Source organism: Coffea arabica, chromosome 3c (genome assembly GCF_036785885.1).
Source record: "Coffea arabica cultivar ET-39 chromosome 3c, Coffea Arabica ET-39 HiFi, whole genome shotgun sequence".
Taxonomy (NCBI): domain Eukaryota; kingdom Viridiplantae; phylum Streptophyta; class Magnoliopsida; order Gentianales; family Rubiaceae; genus Coffea; species Coffea arabica.
The window spans coordinates 14026542-14047816 of NC_092314.1; the positions used below are offsets into that span (position 1 = coordinate 14026542).

A 21275-nucleotide genomic window follows, 5' to 3' on the forward strand; every position below is an offset into this window, starting at 1 on the left:
AAAAAAAAAATGAAGGAATCCCGTGGCCATGTAAACATTTTTTCTTTTTTTTGGCAATAGGAAAAACTTTCTTCATTAAAAAAAAAACAATTTAAGAAATGGATTATAGTTTTTAAACTTTTACAGTAGTCTCAATTTTTCTTTCGAGTATGAAAAAATGATTCTATAAATACATATTTTCGGATTTTAAACATGAGTTTGTTACTAAAAATATGAAGGCATCCCGTGGCTGTGTAAATCTTTTTTTTTTTTTTTTTTTTTGCAAAAGGATAAACTTTCTTCATAAAAAAAATATGCAATTTAAGAAATGGATTATAATTTTTAAACTTTTACAGTAGTTCCAATTTTTCTTTCCAGCATGAAAAAATGATTCTATAAATACATATTTTTGGATTTTAAACATGAGTTTGTTACCCCATTTGTAAAATAGATCCACCGCCTAAATTATGGGCAACTTCGGTGACTTTTGCATTCGTGCTTCAGTTGTGTGCTTGGTCAACTTTGGTGGCTTTTGTGTTTGTGCTTCAGAGTTCAGACGTGTATTTGTATCTTCATCGTATAGTTGTAGTTGCTTGAGCTCCCCTGGTGAGTAGGCGGTGGGTGGTATCCGAAGCGGTCTGTGGGAGCCGCACAAAGCTGTATTGCCTATGTAATCTTGAGAGAAAGCCATCTGAAAAGCAACATATTGGATGTGTTTCTTTCTCCAATTGAAGACCTAGATTTGGCGGTTTTACAAGGTGAAGTCTTGCACTCTCACCTAGCTGATCTTGTTTAAACTTATTTCATTCTTGATTAGATACAAATAATGTGTGCATAATTTTAAAAGTGATCAACGTCACCATATTTATGATATATGTATGTACTTGTACATTTTAAATGAATGCATCATTTATTTATAATATCAAGAATTCGCAAAGATCTTAAGTCAAAGACTGACTATGTAAGAGAAAATTACAAATCAAATGAGTAAACAAGTAACAACAATATTCAATTTATCTAAAGTCAAATTCTCCACATTTATTAACACCTATCATGTATTAAATATATAACCATTTTACATTAATCCACTTGCCTTCATTTGATCTTGATTAACATAGACCCAGGGCATCCTCACGCATTGCGTGAGGCTGAAAAAACTAGTTATAATTAAGAATAAGAGAATTGTTCGACACTGAAATGTTCTTTTCGCTTACATTCATGCACTTGAAAATGCACAAAGTTTTTCTACCCTCAAAGTCAAGCTAGTAAAATACTCCCCCCGTCCCGTTTTGTTAGTCTTGATTTTTTTTTCACACAGATTAAGAAAGTGTAATTAATTTGGTTGGAAACATAAATTTAGATTAATAATTTCCTAAAATACCCTTATGCTAATCACGAAGAGTGCCAATTAATATCAGTTACAGCTAATGAATTAATATTGAAAAAACTCAATGTATTCAATGTAGTGGGTTAGTATTTAATAACAGTGTATTAATAACAAGATATTTAATAAGGGCATTTTAGACAATTTAAAAGATTACTATATTTTTTAATGGGAAAGTGGACTACAATTTGGGACAGACGAAAAGGAAAATAAGACTATCAAAGTGGGACGGAGGGAGTACTAATAGTGATTCATGACACCAACTCTTAAAGAGTTTAACCCTCAAAATGAAGTAACAAGGTATTAGTAGTAATGCATGATACCAATTCAATAAAAAAAAAAAAATCTCTAATTATTTTACAAATCTTGAGACACGCAAATTTCAATTCAAACTAATTGAGGATAAAATGGTCATTTTATATTGTTTTAATTCCACGATCTTACTTGTTTACTCCATGTCTAGATTCACTCCCTGGCTCCTATTTTACTTGCACTCAAAATACAGGCAGTAAACTGACATCCTCGACTTGTATGTCTGCAAGTCTCCCGATGGTCTCCATTATTCGTGCGGAACAGATGAACTCTAATAATACTAAGCTGGCGTTGTACTGTGGACCAAAAAGGCAAAATACAGAACAACAGTTTCAGGGGTTAAGCTCGACATATATAGTAGGTGCTTTAATAATGAATTTTGTTTCTACCAACAACATACAAGCGTATCTAATCCCATCTTAGGGAAACAAAATTGATCATCGCTATTGACTGTAATATCTCAAAAATCTTCAATACACTAACAGCTATCCTACAATCTCGAGAAACCCTTGTCCAACCAAATATTCCATTTAGTCTCCAAGCCCATGGCTGATAACAAGGATTTTACACTCACGGGTGAACTCACGAGCTAAACCTCTTCGCCCTCAAGACACTGCAAAACTCCCACAGATGACGGTCTCAGTGAAACTCACTCACTTAAAACTCACCGTGAACTGGCAACGCAGAATCATGATCCTGAGTTTCTCCGGATTTTCTTGTTTAATTTATCTTGTACCCGGTACCTGTCCCTCCGCTCTTCTCTCGTGCGCTTTTTTGACAGCTGCTCTTCTTTTGCCTTCTCAGCCTCATGTGCTTTTTTCTTTTCCTCTTCCTTAAGTTTTCGCTTTTTCATCTGTAAACAGTCATTGGCAGTTAGGGACTTTAAAATGCCAAGGACAATAGGTGACTTCCTCCATATAAGACAATTTGCTGTAGTCATACAGCAATTATTGAGAAACCAACTTCACTCAAAATGATACGAAGAAAGGCGATAACTCATAACTAGTCCTTTTCTGAATCAAATTCAAAATCCAGCTATGAATTGTCAAGAGTTTTCAAGGCCTAGAGTCCAAAATTTTGATCAGAAATGCCAGTTACGGAAAGTTTGATCAAGGAGAACATACATACCTTCTCATTCCTAATAAGCTGAAGGTGTTGAACAAGAGCATGCACTTTGCGCTCATGAGGCTCCATGACAACAGCTCTACGATTTTCGAGAAGTAACCGTCTTCGAGCAGGAATGTCCTTTGGCTTCGACGCAAAGGGTAGAGCAGCCTGTAGTGACTTTGGGATAACTAATGGATTGAATTTTCGCTGTTTCCTTTCAATTGGCTGTTATACACATCAAGAAAAGGAAATAAGAAACAGTAGCCCATTAACATAAGCTGATTCCATTTCTGGCTTATCTTCCAGTTACCTTGTATAAGGAATCCTTGTTTACAGGAACTGGAATATTTAGTTCTGTTCTTAACTCGGCAACTGTTTTCATTCCTTGCCATGTCTGATTTCGTGGCTGCAGGGCTGTAGTCAGGGGGTTGTAAAAGCGAGGAACCTCCACTTGAGTCCAAGCACGCAAGAAAACTATGTCACTCATGAGAATTCTATCTTCAAATGTACACCGTGCAATCCCTTCTTTGGCAAATCCACCCATCTTTTTGGGTTGGTTGCCAATCTCCTCTTTTGCAGCCTAAAATACATAAGAAAGAATTAATAAGAAGACTACATGGCCATTCTCTCCCCTCATACACTGACACGTACATAAAGACATAAGAGGAAGAAACACCAGTTCATACAAACATAAATGGCCATAAACAACCAATTTACTATACTATCAAAAATGAAAATCTGTATGCAAGAGAATGTCAATTATAGTGGAAAGTAATGCATAAAAACGCTAAAAGAACAAAGGTCATCTATACTAACACTGATCAATCAAGTCCCCCAGGTCAAACTTGAAGGATAAGCTAAACAACTAGTCATGAAACTTGGATTCTATTAAGAAATTCTGGATTAATAGCATCATCCCAATCAGACAGACAGATACTGCAATTCATAATGCAGCATCAAAATGCATGAGAATAAGTAGTCAAACAGGAAACATTGACCTAAAGTCCATAGTCAAGGAATTACAGCCACAGCAATTCCTTCTCGTCATGTTGTAGTCATGAACAAGAAAATTACCTTCTTAACCTGACCGCGAATTCCACTCACGGTTTGGACAGCAGCACCTTCAAACCTGGCAATTTCAAGATCCGAAGTAAACATGTCCTTGATAAGTGCTGTCTTCTTGAAAATTTTACATGGGTGACCAACAAGCTTAATTTTCTTCACTATTCGTGAAGCATGGTTGAATTCTAGAACAGTAGCAGTGGCCGTAATCCTAAATGATGCCTGAAAACCAATGGTAAGCAGTCAAAGTGTAGAACCATAGCTAAGCATCTGAAATACAAATTCTAAGCACAATCACAAGCTTAAACTTCAGAAGGAGACAGAAGAAAACCAAGTGCATTTCTTTTATTCTTGAAACTGCATATATGTGCAGATCCAGAACATAATTGTGTGAACTCTAGAGCTTCTGAGAACCATGAGATGAAAGCTAACTAGTTGAGAAGCAAAATATAGAAAACCTCATTTCCCCAGATCAATTTGTATGATCCATTAAAAAGCAAGTAATTGGTTGGCTTAAGAAACTGTACACTTGCATTAGATAGATGGCTTGAATATCCCACAATCCAAATTGAAAGTCACCGATAATATCAACTGTTTTCGAATGAAACTATAAAGCACAGAATATTTCTTCTTGTTCAACATCTTATGCAGAGAGTGCAGTAGCCCTGCATACTACCCACTATCTTCTGAAACTTAAATTAGCTAATTTGAAACTATTTCTTTTCCCTCAATACAAAGAAAAGTTTGATTTCCTTCACAAATACCAAGGTGTGTAAAGTGTGAAATAGCACTTGACGAGTAGTCTCATTCAGTAACCCATAAAAAGCAGAAGTTTTCTTTCCAGATACAGATAAGAAAACTCCTTAACTTCTAACTGGATCATGATCTCACCAATGGCAACAAATGTAAAGGTCATTAACTGCGTGATGGCAGATATTGTAGTTTAATCAGTTAAAAGAAACTAAGTACAAGAAACGCATTGATACAAAGCAATGGATAAAAGCTGCAAACATGCCCTCACATGTCTAACCATCCAATAAAAAAAAACTAATTTTCTTGTCATAGTGGATTTAGCCATTAATTAATCAACTTCCCCCGAAGCTAAATCCGTTCACTGTATCAAATTTAGAGAATGTATTCCATTAAGTAATGTCAAGTCATATCCTTCAAAATATACTCTTTCCATAACTACGCCTTAACATTGAACTCGAGATGGAGCTAACATACCTGAGTGTTTGATAAGTTCTGGACAGCTACCACACCAGTATGTGGTGGTGCAAGAGGGCCCCAAAACATCGCAATGCAGTGCATGTGCTCTGGAGTGTACTTCAGCATACGATAGCGACCATTACTGTCCTCGATGACATAAACTGGTGTAGTTTGGTAACGTCGCCATCCAATGGAGACAATTATGGGGTCTCTAGTCTTCAACACCTTCTTGTGCCATCTATGGCGCTTTAAGCGAACCTAGAAAATTACAAGCATGTCATGATTAAATAGATTGAGATAAAGGCAAAATAAAGGAATAGTATGCAACAACCAATTTACTGTTTCTCGTGAAGGGGGTTACAACAGAGTTAGAGACTGCAGCATTAACAATTTTAACCATTGAAACAGGTATGAGGTACAAGGAAAAATGACCCAAGTCAACTATAACGGGTCAAAATGGGTATCTACTTTCCTTGAGCTTGTCAATAACTAGTTTTACCCAGCATCATCCGGAAATTCCCATTACACATTTAAGTACCCTGACCCTTTTCCTCCTTTCTACACCAAGAATTCCCTTGCTTAAAACTCGACAGATGCGGCAGAACCATGTTAGTTCATCTTCATCTAAGTGAACCCTCCTTCCCCTCCCCCCCCCCCCCCCAAAAAGAAAAAGGTCTTTTGCTTGTCCATAAGGCCAAAGTTTCTTTGATTCTTACGTGATGCTACAACAAGAAGGCACGAAACAGACGAGAGGGAACACAGAAGAAAAACCAAAAATCATCTAAAGGGGAAGAAGAGGATCTCTGCTCTAGAACAACTGCATTGGCACTCAAAACTCATTTCATCTTATTTTACTGCAGATCCCTTACAGCCCCCTATAAACTTTCTGCACCAGCAACCATGAGCAAGGCATCCTACAGCTGGCTTTCAAGCTCATGTATCTACCTCGTATCTGAGGCACAATTGTAGGCAACAGAGACAATATTGCAAAAGCAGCAACCCATCAGAGATAAGAAAGCAACACAGGAAAAATGAACATCAGTATTAACACAGTAACGATTTTTTCCTTCTTTCTGCTAAACATCTAAGTGGCCTGCTGAAATCTAGAACCGAGGAATTCTATTCTGTTTAAAGGAGGGGGGGGGGGGGGAAGGCATCATAGCTTGCCCAAATTATAAAGGGGCTTGGATATAGAGGACTTTTTGAAAGGAATAGGGAATTATGCCCGATACCAAAATGATAAAAGTCAAACATGTGACTAACATGAGGCTTGCAGGAGCAGTAAAGGGGGTTGAATAGGTAATGCACCCCAGGCCAACCATAAGGAGATGGCATAACAGTACAGCAGAGTCGAAATCATGCCCAATCTAGAATCAACAGTAAGAGGATTGAATTGAACGAATAGTAAAGCCATGTATTATCTTCCTACACTTAAGTTTGGATTTAACATGGGTCAATATTAAATTGTCTCTAAAAATGTTATTGAGAGTCGAAATCATGCACAATCTAGTATCAACAGTAAGAGGATTCAATTGAACGAATAGTAAAGCCTTGTATTATCTTCCTACACTTAAGTTGGGATTTAACCTGGGTCAATATTAAATGTCTCTAAAAATGTTATCGAGATGCAATACCTTTTGTGGAACAGCCAGAAGGACCCCTTTGAAAGTGATTTGAATCAACAATAAAACAAAAGACACTTGCTAAGGGCAGAACTTCCACTTGTAGTGTTAAAATGTTAAATTAAAAAACCAGTAAGAAAATGTGCAGGGTTGGCTCTGATCTTTTATCCAAACTTCTCACAGACCTACTTAGAGTATAAAGCAAGAAACAAGCATGATATCCAAATAAAAAACCAAAAGGCAGCCTTATCTCTCTTTTTGAGTTTCCTGAGAGATGGAGCAGGTAACGAGGGTATTCTAGTGCAAAATATGTTACCAAGATAACTGACCTGCATGTATCCAACACTGTCCTCCCCATGTCCAAGTCCTCCAACAATAATAGGATGCGTAGGATCAAAATATTCAACCATTTCACAGGGCACATCATGAACTTCCAGCCTGAGATAAGTCCCAGTTCTATAACCTTCGATCTCCACCCGGGTGTCATCATCAAGTTCATTGAGCTCAGCCATGTTTAGCTGTTTCCGAAGTTCAATCTCTTCCTTCAACTACAAGAACAGCAAGAGCAAGTTGTGGTTCCCTGTTTTTGAAGCCAAATTGAATGATAACAAATAACAAAAGTGGAAACTAGCCCACCTTATCGAAGAAACCAGAGCCATTAGCTTGATTACAACTGAACTTGGAGCCCTTCGTATCATCATTCTCTTCATCAAGAGAATCAGATCCATTATATGTACACTGGAGTGAAGGTAAACACTTTTATGTATGAAGGTCCCAAGTACCATGAAAGAAACAAATCATAGAGCAAGACATGAGCACAAAAATAAAATTTTCTGTGCAAGAGGAAATCAATTCTAAGATGCTGCAAGTCAACACGAACATGCATGACTTTAACTGGGTTCATAGTTTGTGCATGTGTTGGGTGGGTGTGTGGGTGAGAGGAAAGCCCCACCCCGGGGGAAGGGCTGGGGGGGGGGGGGGGGGGAGGAGAGGGAAATGAAAAAAGTTTATAACTTCACATAAAAGGATATTCAGCATCAAACTTTGCACGAAGTGCCAACTTTTTGAGCCTCCGCTCCTCATTCGCTAAATCCTCATTCTTCTTGCTTATATCACGTTCAGTGATATCAGCTCCTTGACTATTCTCATACTTTTGACCTGTTTCCAAGTCCTCAAATTCACCAAAGACATCACCATCCTCATCATCGTCGATAGCTTCTGAGACTTGACCTCTACGAGCTGCCTTTGACCAATCTCCTGTTACAAAACGGTCACGAATGTTTACTATCACTTCTTCATCCTTCCAGTTCCTCCCACTCGATATTGTGAACTTGGAGCAATCTTCAGCATTTAGATTATCAACATCTGATCCTTCTTGTGATTTCTACATACAGCAAGCAACCAAAACTATTAGCATGGCCAAGTATGCTATTAACATCTTTATAGCCTATGTTCCAAATACTGCTGGTCCACAATCCTACATAATATGGACAACTAGCCATGTAGAAAAAATTCAATATCAGCAACTGACAAACCTTCTTTCCCTCCCCCTTTGGCTTGAAGAATTCATCATCACTTTCTTCATCTACAGTGCTATTTACTGAAGCAGTTGAAGTCTTCTCAGCTTTCCCATACACAAGTTGCATGAGATTAACATTCTGTCTCGAAGCAGTCCTCTCCACCAAGGATTCTTTCCATTTAGAAGCATTTCCCATCTCAAGATCTACAATATGTCAAAGACCACAATTCTCATTCTCATCCATTGTCACCCAAATTCATGAATAGCAAAAGGCAAAACAGGAATGCATGCCTAAAAGGAAACGGCAAAAACCACTGGCACAAGATTAGACAATACTATAGGAGGATAGAAATCATACTGGCTCTAGTAGGATCACTAGCGTCATCCTCCGAGGACTCGGAATAAGATGATGCACTTCCATCTCGGCCATCATCATCATCATCAGAATCCTGCATTAGAGTCAAAATAGAGCATAAGCACAAAAACAGCATTAGGGGTAGACATACAATCCTGATAAGAATTTCAGGCATAAGGTCAGAAATCAAAAAAAGTAGTGCGCGCTAAAGCCAGTAGCTGAACGTTCATAATTCAACAATAAACTATAGTAATCTATCATGACTAAAAGAGATTTCAACAGAGTTACCTTCGGATCATCAGCGTCACTAACATCTCCAAAAACAGCTTTTCTCCTCATCCTTCCTTCGTGAAAATCAATCTGTTCAGTATAATTATCTCTGGAAGAGGGCTGCTTGTCTGATGCAAGATTATCTTCTTCCCCAGAACTATCCTCTGGCATTTTTGTTGTCAAATCCATCTGAAGAGTTTTCTCATCATCTGAAAAATCTGAAATGTCATTGTCATCAGAATCATTGTCTTCATCAGAGGCATTATCCATAGCTTCTGCTGCAGACTGATCCTGCTCCATGAGTTCCATATTCCCATTATTCTCCATGGAGCCATGAATATCTCTTTCATCACTTTGTTTATCGGATACACTGTTAGGTTTCTTCCCAAAAAGTGAGATAAAACTCTTTTCTAGCTTCTCATCAATTGAGTATTTAGTATTCTGAAGTGATTTCACCAAAACTTCACCAACATCGCGGTCCTTTCCTGACATCCAAAAGACTGACATTCAGGTGCAACAAAACAAATCTGTTATAAGAAAAAGTGTTCAAGTGTGCTTGCATTTGCATTTTAATGCCAGTTCAAGTGTTCAAGTATTTTAATGCATATGTAGTACCCAGCTGTACATTTTGAAGCCCAATGACCAATAGATCCGCTTACACCCATATACAGATAACCCACCCCTTCACTGTTATTATTCAAACAAAACACCACAGGTGGGGAAAACAAACTGAATAGGTAAGTTAAGATAATTTTAAATACTCAAAGAAGATTGAAGCCTCAGAACAAAAGAACTTGTTGAACTACTTGAAAAAATGAGAAATCAATATAACATCTCTAGTGTGACAGAAGAAAAAAAGGAAACGAAAGTAAGGAGAATAGAACTGAGAACCTTTTCGGCCTACTCCATCATCTGCATTATCATCCTTAGAAAACTGCACCAAGTGATCATTTATATTTATGTAGACAGCATCCTTATCATAAAGGAGATCTCCCAGGCCAGACATAGGAGCATAGAACAACTTCTCCTTGTCACGCAGTCCCTTCTTCTTAGCTGCTGATGGTAGGGGGCAGGGATCAGCTAAGGCAGTAATACCGGCCAAGTTGCAATCACCCACACCAGCAATATGTACCTGGTAATGTAACACGTTACTATTTTAGGCAGCCAACTAATACCCCTTCTATCCCTGTTCGTCCACATTCACTTTTCAGTTTTCCGTAATCCGCTAACAAAGTGGTGAACACCGTTAATTGTCAAACAACACAATATACAGCACAGAAAAATGCAAACTTTAAAGGAATCTCTATCAGCAACTTAAAATGATGGGTAATTTTGATAAATTTTGGCAAACTTGGCAAAATTAGAAAAATGAGGATACTTTGGTTATCTGACAAAAGACAAATACGGATATACCAAAATGTACTCTTCTAAACTCATGTATCCAGTCAAAGTGGCCAACAAAAATGGGAAGAAGACCTTTTAAAAGAGAAAATTGAAATTGATAATTGGCAGAATATCAAACAAGAAATCAACATATCAGGTAGGCAGTATACTAATCCAAACTGCAATTTGCTAAGGCAAAAGGTGCAAAAGTATATACAATAGGAAGGAACAAGTGAAGTAATATTCTGTCAATAGTTTGAAAGAAATAGATTCCACCTTTGACCGACCTTTGTCATGAATATTAAACAAAATATTTCCAAAGCACAAAAACACCCTCCCTATTGGTGTGTCATTCCTCTCTTTCCCCTTAAGACGCTAATGTATCTAAAAAACTTCAAAGGTGTTCTCATAGTTGACTTTTTCAAATATGAATCCTCCTACACTTCATTTTGTAGCTCCAACAGAAGAGGTCAAAAACCATAGTCCTTTAAGACTTCCCCCATAAGCAAAAATCTTTGCCCCAGGTAAGGACTTTTACTGGATTTTTTTTATATCAATTAGCAAAAAGGATCTCCCACAAGTTATTCCATTCCAATCTTCCATTCTTCTTTTACATAGGACCATTCCTAATTTCCAAAAAGTAGCCAAATTTTACCATCAAAATACAATTGGACCACTCTCTTTGTCAAAAGGCGCCCATATGAGATCTTGCAGCTGTTACTAAACAATGAAAGTAAAACTACAAAAATATCCTTTACTAATGGCAAATGGATTAGTAGTATTAACTCAACAAAACTTAAGCATCACACTAGAATCCAGTGGTTAAAGGTCTCTCTTCCTTGTCTTGCACAAGGGACCAATGTTTTTGATTCTCACCCCTGGGCCCCGCTAAAATACTGTGCATCTACAGGCTAATAATCTCAGTAGTAATTGTAAATGCATTAGTATCATACTATTCAATACCCCAGGAGAAGAAAATTGGACAAGGTAATTGAATAAAGGTCTTCGTTCCTTGCCTTTAACCAATGTTTCATCCCTTCACCTTCCCAACTTCCAGCCTCCCCAAGATTTTACAAAACAAAGGGCATAGGGTACTAATTACATACCTTGGTTCCCTTTTTCAAATTACATCCTCGTAGATAACCATATAGTGTGACATTTCTGTCGCACTTATTATCCATGTGCACTTTTTCTGGAGCAGTAACATCTTCAAATCGATCTACCAAGATGTATGGATGAGAAAGTCGCCAAGACAATGGTGGAAACTTCATAACAGAAATAAACCGTGCAAGATTGTGAATCTCACGCTTGGAGTACCTGTTATCAGAAGGGCAAATATAAAAGTGATTCAGTAAGCAAGAGACACTCTGACAGGGAAAAATAAAAATATAGATTCAGCACTTACTTCCCATGAATAAGACCAGATAAATAGAATAGCTTAGCTCCATCATATATCTCTGTCCAGAACCGATGCTTGAGCCGTTGCTTTGTCTTTTTAAGTTTCTTTACATCCTTGAACTTGTCCAAGTGCGTGAGAACACCCATAACTTTAGGGAACCCATGATTTTGCAATATATTAAGGAATTCAAAGGTTTCCTGCATCCACAAAAGGGAGTCAAACATGATTAGAACCAAGAACAGGCATGAAAACGGAGACTACACAAAACCCCTACCCCAGCTTCAAAGAGCAAAAGATGAATTCATTTTCCAGTAGAGACATGGAATTAGTGTGGCAATCTGTACATACGGAAATGAGTCCACATCTATACGAATATAAAAGATTAGAAATTGAAATAACTCTGAGATTACCCCATCTCTATGTACAAACACCTAATATCCCTTGAAAACAAAATGCCAGAAAAACAATGGGTTTGTTTGGATTGTGTTTTATTTGGAATATTTTTACTGTAGCACTTTTTGTGATGTGATGTGTGTGAGATAAAAAGGTAATTGAAAAGATAAAAAGGTGTATTGGAAATTGTAATGATGATGTAAGCAGATAAAATTAGGAAAATAAAACACAATCCAAACAAACCCAATTATCCAATATAGATAATAAAATATGTCACCATTTCGAAACCATAGCTTCCATCAATGAGAAGCAATGCCAGGTCAGCAATCTTTGCAGCATCAATCATGCCATTAATATCATTAGGACATTCCACAAATTGCAGTCGCCTTCGCTTACCTGTCCCAATAGAAATCATAAAACATTTGATCACTCAACAGGATATGCTAAAGCAGAGAAACATTTCATACCATAGACATCTACCACGGCAATAATAAGGCTTCCTTAGTCCATGTAAGGAGTGAATGAAGTGGAAGAAACAGAAAGTATCAGCTTCAAACCCATTTTCACTTAAAATGGAAATAAAAATCACACTTGAATCAGAATGAAACAAAATAAATGCCTTTTAAATATGTATTCCGCTTGTTTCGCTCATATTCTCACCTCCTCCTCCTTTCTCATAAGAAAAAGAACATAGTCCAATAAAACAACATTACTGATGTACCCATTACTTAATCTTTGTTTACTAGACTTGTTCCGAACCATACTGAACTCTACGGGAATTGATCAAGTATTTACCTATACTGAAACAACTTAAGGTCACTTTGGCAGTAAGTTTCAATCTATCTATCTCACCTAGCAGAAAAGCTACAACAAATAGAATTTTTTGACTGTTTCCAGAATTGTTTAAACAAATTACAAGATATAAACTGAAGGCTGTAAAGGCAAAAGGCATGCTAGACCAAATGCTGAGATTCCACTTTGCACAGTTCAAATCCCAATGCCCTTGAGCTTGCAAAGGATATAACAAACCTGAGACAATTGTAATGGGCCCTCTAACTTCAGGCAAATTATGCTTGGTATAATGCTTTACAAGCGATTTTATCACCAGTGACTTTCCCACCTATTAAGATACAAAAGAACCACAAATTTAAAAGAATCCCACATATTGACAATTTAAAGGAAAAAAAAATACAAGGTGCCAACTCAAAAAGAACCCAAACTCATAAATCAGTCCAATCCATTAAAGAATAGATGGATATACTAATGAATTGCATAGACAGCATAAACAGATTTTCTCAGAAAAAATTTTAACTTGCAACTAATAAAATCAAATTGAAACAAGCAGTGAAAAACAATATGGAAACCATAGGTATGACCTTAGGGGGTCCCTGCACAACAACAACAAAGGGAGCTGGCTCTCCAGTGGACCGGTCAACAGTCGGTACGTGAAGCCGTTTCTGCTCCTTCTCCGTCGCCCTCGCTTGCAGCCGCTTAGCTTTCACAGTTGAATTAAAAGCAAATGCCTATTATCAACACAAAATTAATTAAGCTTCCATTGAACACGAAATTTATCAAGAAATGCTTTTCAAGTACAGCAGTACCTTAATTTTTCTGAAACAAAAGAAGCAAATGCCCATCATGAACACAAAATTAAGCTTCCATAGACAATAAACATTGTTGATTATAGACAAATACTACCTTGGGATTATGTTGGCGTTGATTTTGCTTTTTATCGTCTGTATCAGCGGCGGCGGCGGCGACATCCCAGTTGTTTGACTTCTTATTGGATTTGGACTTCTTTTTGGCGGAGGGACCAGCCTGGCGAGAGCGGTGAGACTTGTGGGATTGGGATTGATTTCCACCATCAATGGCCATGGTTAGGGTTTACTAGCAGAATAATATTGAGTGGTAATTAGAAAGATGTTCAGGGAAATTCTAGGGTTTTTCTTTGGGATTCTTCCCCGGATTGGAGGGAGGCGGTGGAAGTGCCTCTAGGAAGGGGCTGTGGAATGGGGGTTTAAGTAAGGGTGCGCATTCGGTGCAAAATCGGTAATTCGGTGCAATGAATTTAGTGAATTCGGTTATTCGACCTATAGAAATCTAAAACGTTTTCAATTTCGAATTGGCCATAACCGAATTCATTCCACAACCGATTTCAAATTCGAAAACGGTAATGAATTCGGTTAGACCGAATTCATCTTATAAAAGAAAAGATTAATCAAACATTTGATAGAACATCTTCCGAGTCTGCTCCATATGAACCACACAAAAGTGAAGTAAAATCTCTACCATATCAGGATGATATGCATCTCAATTGTGTCAAGGTCAAGATTTCCAGTATATTGTTCATAATGCCGACGAAATCAAGCAGTATATTTTCAAAATCCAGTGAAAATGCAACAAGATAACCTAGTAGTAGACAAAATTATAATTCAACATAATGATTTTCCGATTGCAGAGCTCAATAACAAGTATATCGACTTAAAGCTTGCGAAAAGAATTAATATTTCAAAGCACCAGTGAAATGTATATACAGACATATTAAAGAAAACGGAAAAAATTTAAGCTTTACCTCAAGCGGAGTCCTATTGATGATTTCAGAGAGGCCGATTACGTTTTCTTGCGGTGGAGCTGTCGGGAGGGAGGTGCTGGGAGTGACGGTGGTGGAAGCTTAGACAAAAGTGACGACCAGTGTGGGTTCAGTGATAGCGAAGGGCTTTACCCTAAGCTGCCTGTTTCTGAAAATGGATAATTTCATTTTCCTCCCCTGATGCATATATACTATCAATTGTATCCCTAATATCTTTATTTATTATTATTTTTTTTAAGGAACAGATAAAAAGTAATTAATTTAAAACAGAATAAACCTTAGACTGTACAATGATTAATGATAATTTATGAATTTATAATTTACAATGATTAATAATGAGTAATATTAGTTAGTAGTTACAATGAATTTATAATTTACAATGATTAATAATAAGTAATATTAGTTACAAACTTACAAATTACAATGATTAGTGATAAGTTATATTAGTTACAAACTTATAATTTATTTCAAATCAAAATAAAACTTATTTACTTACATATGTTATTGTGAAAGTCAATACACTAATACATTGATTTGCAATTCATATGCATTCACTTACACTGCTTAGTTGTCTTATCTATACTTAAAATCTTAAGATTAGTGAATAGATAATATGAATTTTTATGTTAAATATGTAATGTAAATTTAGAGCACACTAATACTTGCAAATTACAGATTATGCATTCAAATATTCAATAATTCAAACATGAATGATGTATCAAATTACCAATATTTAAATTCTAATTACTAATTATGTTTATTGTTTAATATTTAGTATTATACATATATGTATTAATTATTATCTAATTCTAGTCATGTTTTTCACGTATAAAATAATAAGTATTATAGTTATATTGTTATGTGTTACTATATATTTGTATTATTATATTCATATAACAATTAACAAATACTAAAATAATATATTGTACATTATTATATATTATTATTATTATAAGTACATGATATGATGATAATACCATATACTAATTATTATTAATAGCATTTACCTATATAATATAATAATATATTAGTAGTATATACTAATACTAAATAGCATTTATCTATATATTATATAATTTATATACCAATTTGGTATTCGAATGCGGTAATGCGGTACCCTATTTCAATTATCGAATTTGAATGCGAAATCGGTTATTACCAAATTCATAATTTCATTACCTATTTCATACCATATTAGAATTCAGTGAATTCGATATGTACCGAATTTGTACCAAATTACCAAATACCCGATTTCAAGTTACCGAATAAAATTTGAATTCGGTTATGAATTCGGTATGAACCGAATTTGCTCAACCCTAGGACAATTTCTCTGTTTATAGCTGCAATTAAAAAAATTCTAAAAGTTCTAATAGTGCTACTTTTTTTTTTGGTGTCTAGACTAATAGTACTACTAGTGGAGTCAAGACTAATGGTACAACTAGTTGGAGAAAAAAAGGAGCAAAACTTAGTGGATCCAACCAACAGGCATTTGGACTGCGAACTGTTGGTCACCGTCAAAGAATTCAAGTTGTGGTAGGATAGAAGATCAAGGGTTCAAATTTTGCCACCCATTATTTGCTACAATATGCGATTTCCTCAAATTCATGCATAGTATACCTGTCTAATTCAATGGTGATTCAATCTCCGTTGACTTCCCTGTAGGCCCAATTGAACCTCCCTCTAGATTAGGTTAGAGTAGGAAAGAGTAGAAATAGGACTAGAGTAGATAAATGATGAATAAAAAAAAACTTGGTGGATCCCATCTATGACTCGTGGACTCGATAGTTATGAAACAGCCGCGTCACTCGTGGACTCCGTTCTTGTCATTTGTTACCATGAAAACAAGGAGACAAAAAATAAACCCAAATAGTATCTTTCTCCTCATTTTTCAAAACTCAAATTTTTTTTCGAGGAAAAGGAAAAGAGTTCAGACAACTTAAATTACATAAATTTGATACTTCTTAATGCTTTGCTAAGTTTGTGAAGAAGATTAAGTAAAGAGAGGAACACAGAGAAAATTTTGAAAGACGATGAAGAAACAAAATTCTCTAAACAAGGAGAATGCATATTATCATATGAAATCTTTCTAGGTGCATATCACAAAGATGTATGCAACTATTTACAAATATAAAATGTTTCTCACATCTTTATATTTTTATTTGCACTCCCATTTTTTATTAATCACACTCTTACTATCATTTTAATCATATAGATTTCATTTATTAAATTATATGATAAAACAAATGGTTGAGGTGTAAATAACATTTTTCAAACGAAATATAACGTTTTTAGCATTACTAGTTGTAAAATCATCTACATGGATGGTAAATTTTTCATCGAAATAAGTTCTTAATATGATATTATTATTTAAGTTACTCCTATTAGTATATTCTCTCTTTCTCTCTCTCTCATTATTTTTTGCTCTAAATACAAGAAAATTATCTCTACTGAAAAGATAAATATATGTTCTTTTTCTTTCCTTTAGCAAGATAAAGGTAGAATGTTCATGGAACGGATTTTTCTAAAGACTCAGATGATGGAAGAACTTAAAAAACTTTTGATTCATGGAATTCTACATTTTGAGAAATTTTACTTGTTTTACATTGAAATATTTTTAGGTTTCTGTTTCGTGTTTGGGAATTAGAAAATTGGTTATATAAGAATTTTGGGTTTTATATCAGTAATCATGTGGTTCATTGAGGGTTTAGAGTTATTCAAGTTGAAACGTAACAATTTAGATATTTAACTTGTTTATTCTTCAAAAGAGTTTGTCTTCTTCTATCTAGAAAAACAAAAGAATTTGTCATATCGTCAATTTTTTCTTTTACCAGTTCCTTGCATTCACTTTGTTAGGAAAAGTCAAGGTTGGTTATCTAACCCATGATTCCTTATCCTTATAGTTATACTGTATAAGAACGAGTTTAGGGCAAACATGGTTTTTAGATTTCAATCGTATGGGTGGAGGCATTCTGGGAATTTGGGGTGAAGTTATAGTGTTATAGTATTACTTAGTGTAGCATGTGTTTCGTTGTATTTACGAAATTGACCTTATATTTTTCTGGATGGAGTGGTGTTTTGGTCAATGTTTTAAAATCCAGACCGTCAATTGAACCGGTGAGGTGAAAGGGTCGATGTTCAACCGGTCGGACAGGTTCAACCTCGGTTCAATGAATTTTTTAAAAAATAATTTATATAAATATATATATGCACAAAATAAGACATGCAATAGACTAATTTAAAACTTTATATGATGAAAAGTTCACTATTTTTGAATCATTTGGATTTTCAAAAATAAATTTTTTAAATTATAAGTTAAAACAAATAAATTTCATCTCAATTTCAATTATATCTACCAAAAAAATCTTAAATCCAACCCAAAAATGTCACAATATTTTGAAATTATACAAAATTCACGTCTATGAGAATTTGACATTGTGAACTTAAATTTTAATTTACGTCTTTGAGATTTAAAAATTGTAATTTAAAAAAGGAAGTTTGGAGTAGGTGAGCATTCGGTGCAAATGCGGTAAATCGGTGCGCTGAATTCGGTTTTTTCGGTTATTGCACCTATAGAAATCTAAACCGTTTTCATTTTCGAATTGGGCATTACCGAATTCATGCGGTACCCAATTTCAAATTCGAAAACGGTAATGAATTCGGTCTAGACCGAATTCATCTGTTATGTAAAAAAAACCCTGAAGCAAATTAAGAGAATATATAAAACCAATCTTTATAGTTCAGCAACTACCAACCCCCGCAAGCCATGAGAAAGCTACAAATATTAGACTGAAAATATGTAAAGAAGCTAGACATATGTAGGCCTTCAACTGGTTTGTAGTTATAAAAGCTAAATTGCTCTCTTCGATATGTTCTAGACTTGCTCCAATGCTTTCCATTACTTATTCAGGAGCTGATTACTTTTATTGAGCTTATTGAGGTGACCTACTTAACAAGATACAAAAGCATACAACAATCAGAGATGATCACCGTGGATAAGACAATTTCAATTAGCTGGCATTTTGGTTTGCAGATTAACTCAATGCAAACATTTCAGCACCAAGTGTACTGATAGATTGACAAAAGAAGAGAGGGATAATGGGGCATCCATAGTAAACAGTATAATCATGCTGTTTATAAGATTCTGTTGGTAAATGACAAAATTATATAGTGAATGTGAACAAGAAAGAAAAAGCAATTGGCAAACAATGGCAATCATACTTGACCTCCAAACAATCACTCATTCTGGGCCCTGGCAAAATATAAGCTCTTCAGAGAGGCAAGTTGGAATTCCCTTTTTTTTTTACCGCTAATGTGAAATTTCATTGACAAAATCAGCCAAAATCAAAAGCTGTACATCAGCCAGCCAAAACTGTTTTGTCAACTAAACTTCTACACAACTGAGTGAACATACAGATGTGACTTGGAAGTATTTGATTAGAAGGATTTGGTTCATTTTGTTTGAAGTTCATCTGCATGATAAGGACTCTTCTAGTCAAATACTCAGTTGGAAAGCTCTTTGAACTGAGTTGCCAAGCTGATATTACTTTAGGAATAACTAGTGGTCAAATACAATTTAATCTTCTAGACAAGGAGATGCAACTCATTTAGGAATTTTGGCAGAAATAAGATTCAATTCCAGACTCCACCTGACACCAGTAGAAGAACTTTACTTTAGTAGGTCAGATTCCCAGTAAACCCTAGGAATGGTTTCTAGGTTTCCCTACACCCAATTTTCTGAATATAACTTCATTTATCTTTCAAAATCAATCTCTGCTCCTGAAATTTTTCAATCAGTTTTGTTCTTTACAATAAAGAAGCAACACATGAAAATGTTTCATGTTCTTTGACAGATTGCAGAAAAAAGATAAAATATGTTACAGTCCAAGTATATCCCTCCATCATGCTAATTGACTTCAAAAAGTGGTTGCAATCCATGCAAAGCACAAAGAAGCTTTTCTCAGAAAAGTGAGGGGCTAGAAAAACTGGTAAAATCTGCAGTTTGGAAAAGGAACTACTCCCCTTAACTAAACCCAAGTTCTAATGACACAAAAAATAACAGGTGTCAAGATTTATATTCACATATCTTTCAGATGATTCGGATTTTACACTTAAAAATTCTAGCTAAAAAGCCAAAATCAATTCATCAATTACTGCCACAGATCCATCTTTCTTAAAGAGCAATAATAAATATTCCAAGTGTCAACTATTCATTCATCCAAACTAGACCACCTAATGACGGTCAACTGTTAATAACAATTTTTTATCAAGATTGTCACGACTAATAAGTGAATTGAGAAACACTAGAGACCATAATCAGAATAAGCTTTTCTGCTATATGGCTCTCTTTAAGATTACCAGAATAACTCCACTAGAAGAGTGGTGATTGACCTCAATATCAAGTTTTGTGAAAGAATTTAAACAGATATCAATGCACTAAATTAAATTCCTGAAATATGGTAAATTGGTGTTAGTAATCTCAACTTCAAAGTTGACATTAAAGTCCACCGGTTGTGTCTCTGATTCATGTGGCAGTAAAACATAATTACATAGATGTTTCTTCTTTTACACATTGCAGAAAATTCATATCCAGAATCCTAGGTACAACTTCTGGAGCCGTATTTTCACTAGATGTGCACCAGAGATTGAGAATCTCCACGGACAAGGAGGTAAACTTTTCAGTTTAGCAAGTTTTTTCCTTTTTAATTTTTCTAACGGGTAAAAGGTGGAATTTTTCCCCAAGGCCGTGACTTTTAAAAGCTGCACAACTGGAGAGAGCTTTCTTGTGTATAAAATACAAAGCTTATGTAATATCACACCTAATCTAAACTACTACAACAGTTAGAGTTTGCAATTGGAAGCTCAGATTTCGTCCCCTTATCAATTCAGGATAACAAATTTCCTAGTCGATCTTGGCCCATTTTAATGCTAGAGACAGAGCCAAAAACAGAGGAGCACTTACCTAAGCGAGCCAGAGATGAGCAGTGATGAACCAGCGATGAACCAGTGAGATCTTGGTGCTTCGTCTTCGACACTCGGCAGCGATGAACCAGCACGGCAGAGCACAGCCGACAGGAGACGTAGAGCGCAGCGGACTGGCGGAGGCCGGAGAGGCGGAGAGCAGCTTCGATTTGGGAATTGGGACTTGGGACTTGGGACTTGGGACTTGGGAGTGTTAGTGCGGTGAAAGCCCTAGGCGACGGCAGTCACGGCACTATGCAATATTGCAAATTTGCAATGGTTGTTTTCTCACTTTTCATCAGCTGAAGATGAAATCCGACTTTTCCAAGTGATTTTGTAATTTTTAATTTATAAATTGGGGCTCCTAAATTATAATACATTCATTATGCTCCTCAATGATTTAAAAATTATTACTGATTTGATCCCCAAATTTATTCATAATTGAACACATTACTTATGTTCAAATCATTTTGTGGTTTAATTGACATTTATTTGATCACTTATACCTAAAATCCTTGGTCTATGATTTAAGAAACACATAAAAAGTGATTAATTTAAACTAATTTAGTTAGTAGTTACAATGAATTTATAATTTACAATGATTAATAATAAGTAATATTAGTTACAAACTTACAAATTACAATGAATCAATGATTAGTGATAAGTTACATTAGTTACAAACTTATAATTTATTTCAAATCAAAATAAAACTTATTTACTTGATTTGCAACTC

General features: G+C 35.5%; 1 protein-coding gene across 5 annotated transcripts; it reads right to left on the reverse strand.

Annotated features, from left to right (window-relative positions):
- Positions 1-2005: 2005 nt before the first annotated feature.
- LOC113734714 (uncharacterized) lies at positions 2006-20820 on the reverse strand. Of its 5 annotated transcripts, none has more exons than XM_027261370.2 (20): positions 20544-20820; positions 14567-14732; positions 13693-13881; positions 13371-13517; positions 13024-13114; positions 12272-12390; positions 11608-11798; positions 11309-11519; positions 9711-9951; positions 8838-9304; positions 8553-8643; positions 8211-8398; positions 7707-8059; positions 7312-7408; positions 7005-7223; positions 5072-5311; positions 3857-4066; positions 3093-3362; positions 2804-3007; positions 2006-2528 (listed from the first exon to the last, which is right to left on the reverse strand). In XM_027261370.2, exons 3-20 carry the CDS (start codon positions 13867-13869, stop codon positions 2364-2366), a joined length of 3681 nt encoding a protein of 1226 aa, XP_027117171.2. In that variant the 5' UTR covers positions 13870-13881; positions 14567-14732; positions 20544-20820; the 3' UTR covers positions 2006-2363. The 5 variants fall into 5 exon arrangements, with proteins under 5 accessions (XP_027117171.2, XP_027117172.2, XP_071938423.1 ...); XM_027261371.2 differs by having other exon boundaries at positions 14567-14761; XM_072082322.1 differs by having other exon boundaries at positions 7312-7404; positions 7703-8059; positions 14567-14761.
- Positions 20821-21275: the final 455 nt, after the last annotated feature.

Coding starts and splice junctions, on each gene's coding strand:
- LOC113734714 (XM_027261370.2), bottom strand. CDS start 13,869: ATGGCCATTGATGGTGGAAATCAATCCCAATCCCACAAGTCTCACCGC. Junction 13,115..13,370: donor TTGTGCAGGGACCCCCTAAG/GTCATACCTATG, acceptor GTATCTTAATAG/GTGGGAAAGTCACTGGTGAT. Junction 3,008..3,092: donor ACAAGGATTCCTTATACAAG/GTAACTGGAAGA, acceptor TGTGTATAACAG/CCAATTGAAAGGAAACAGCG.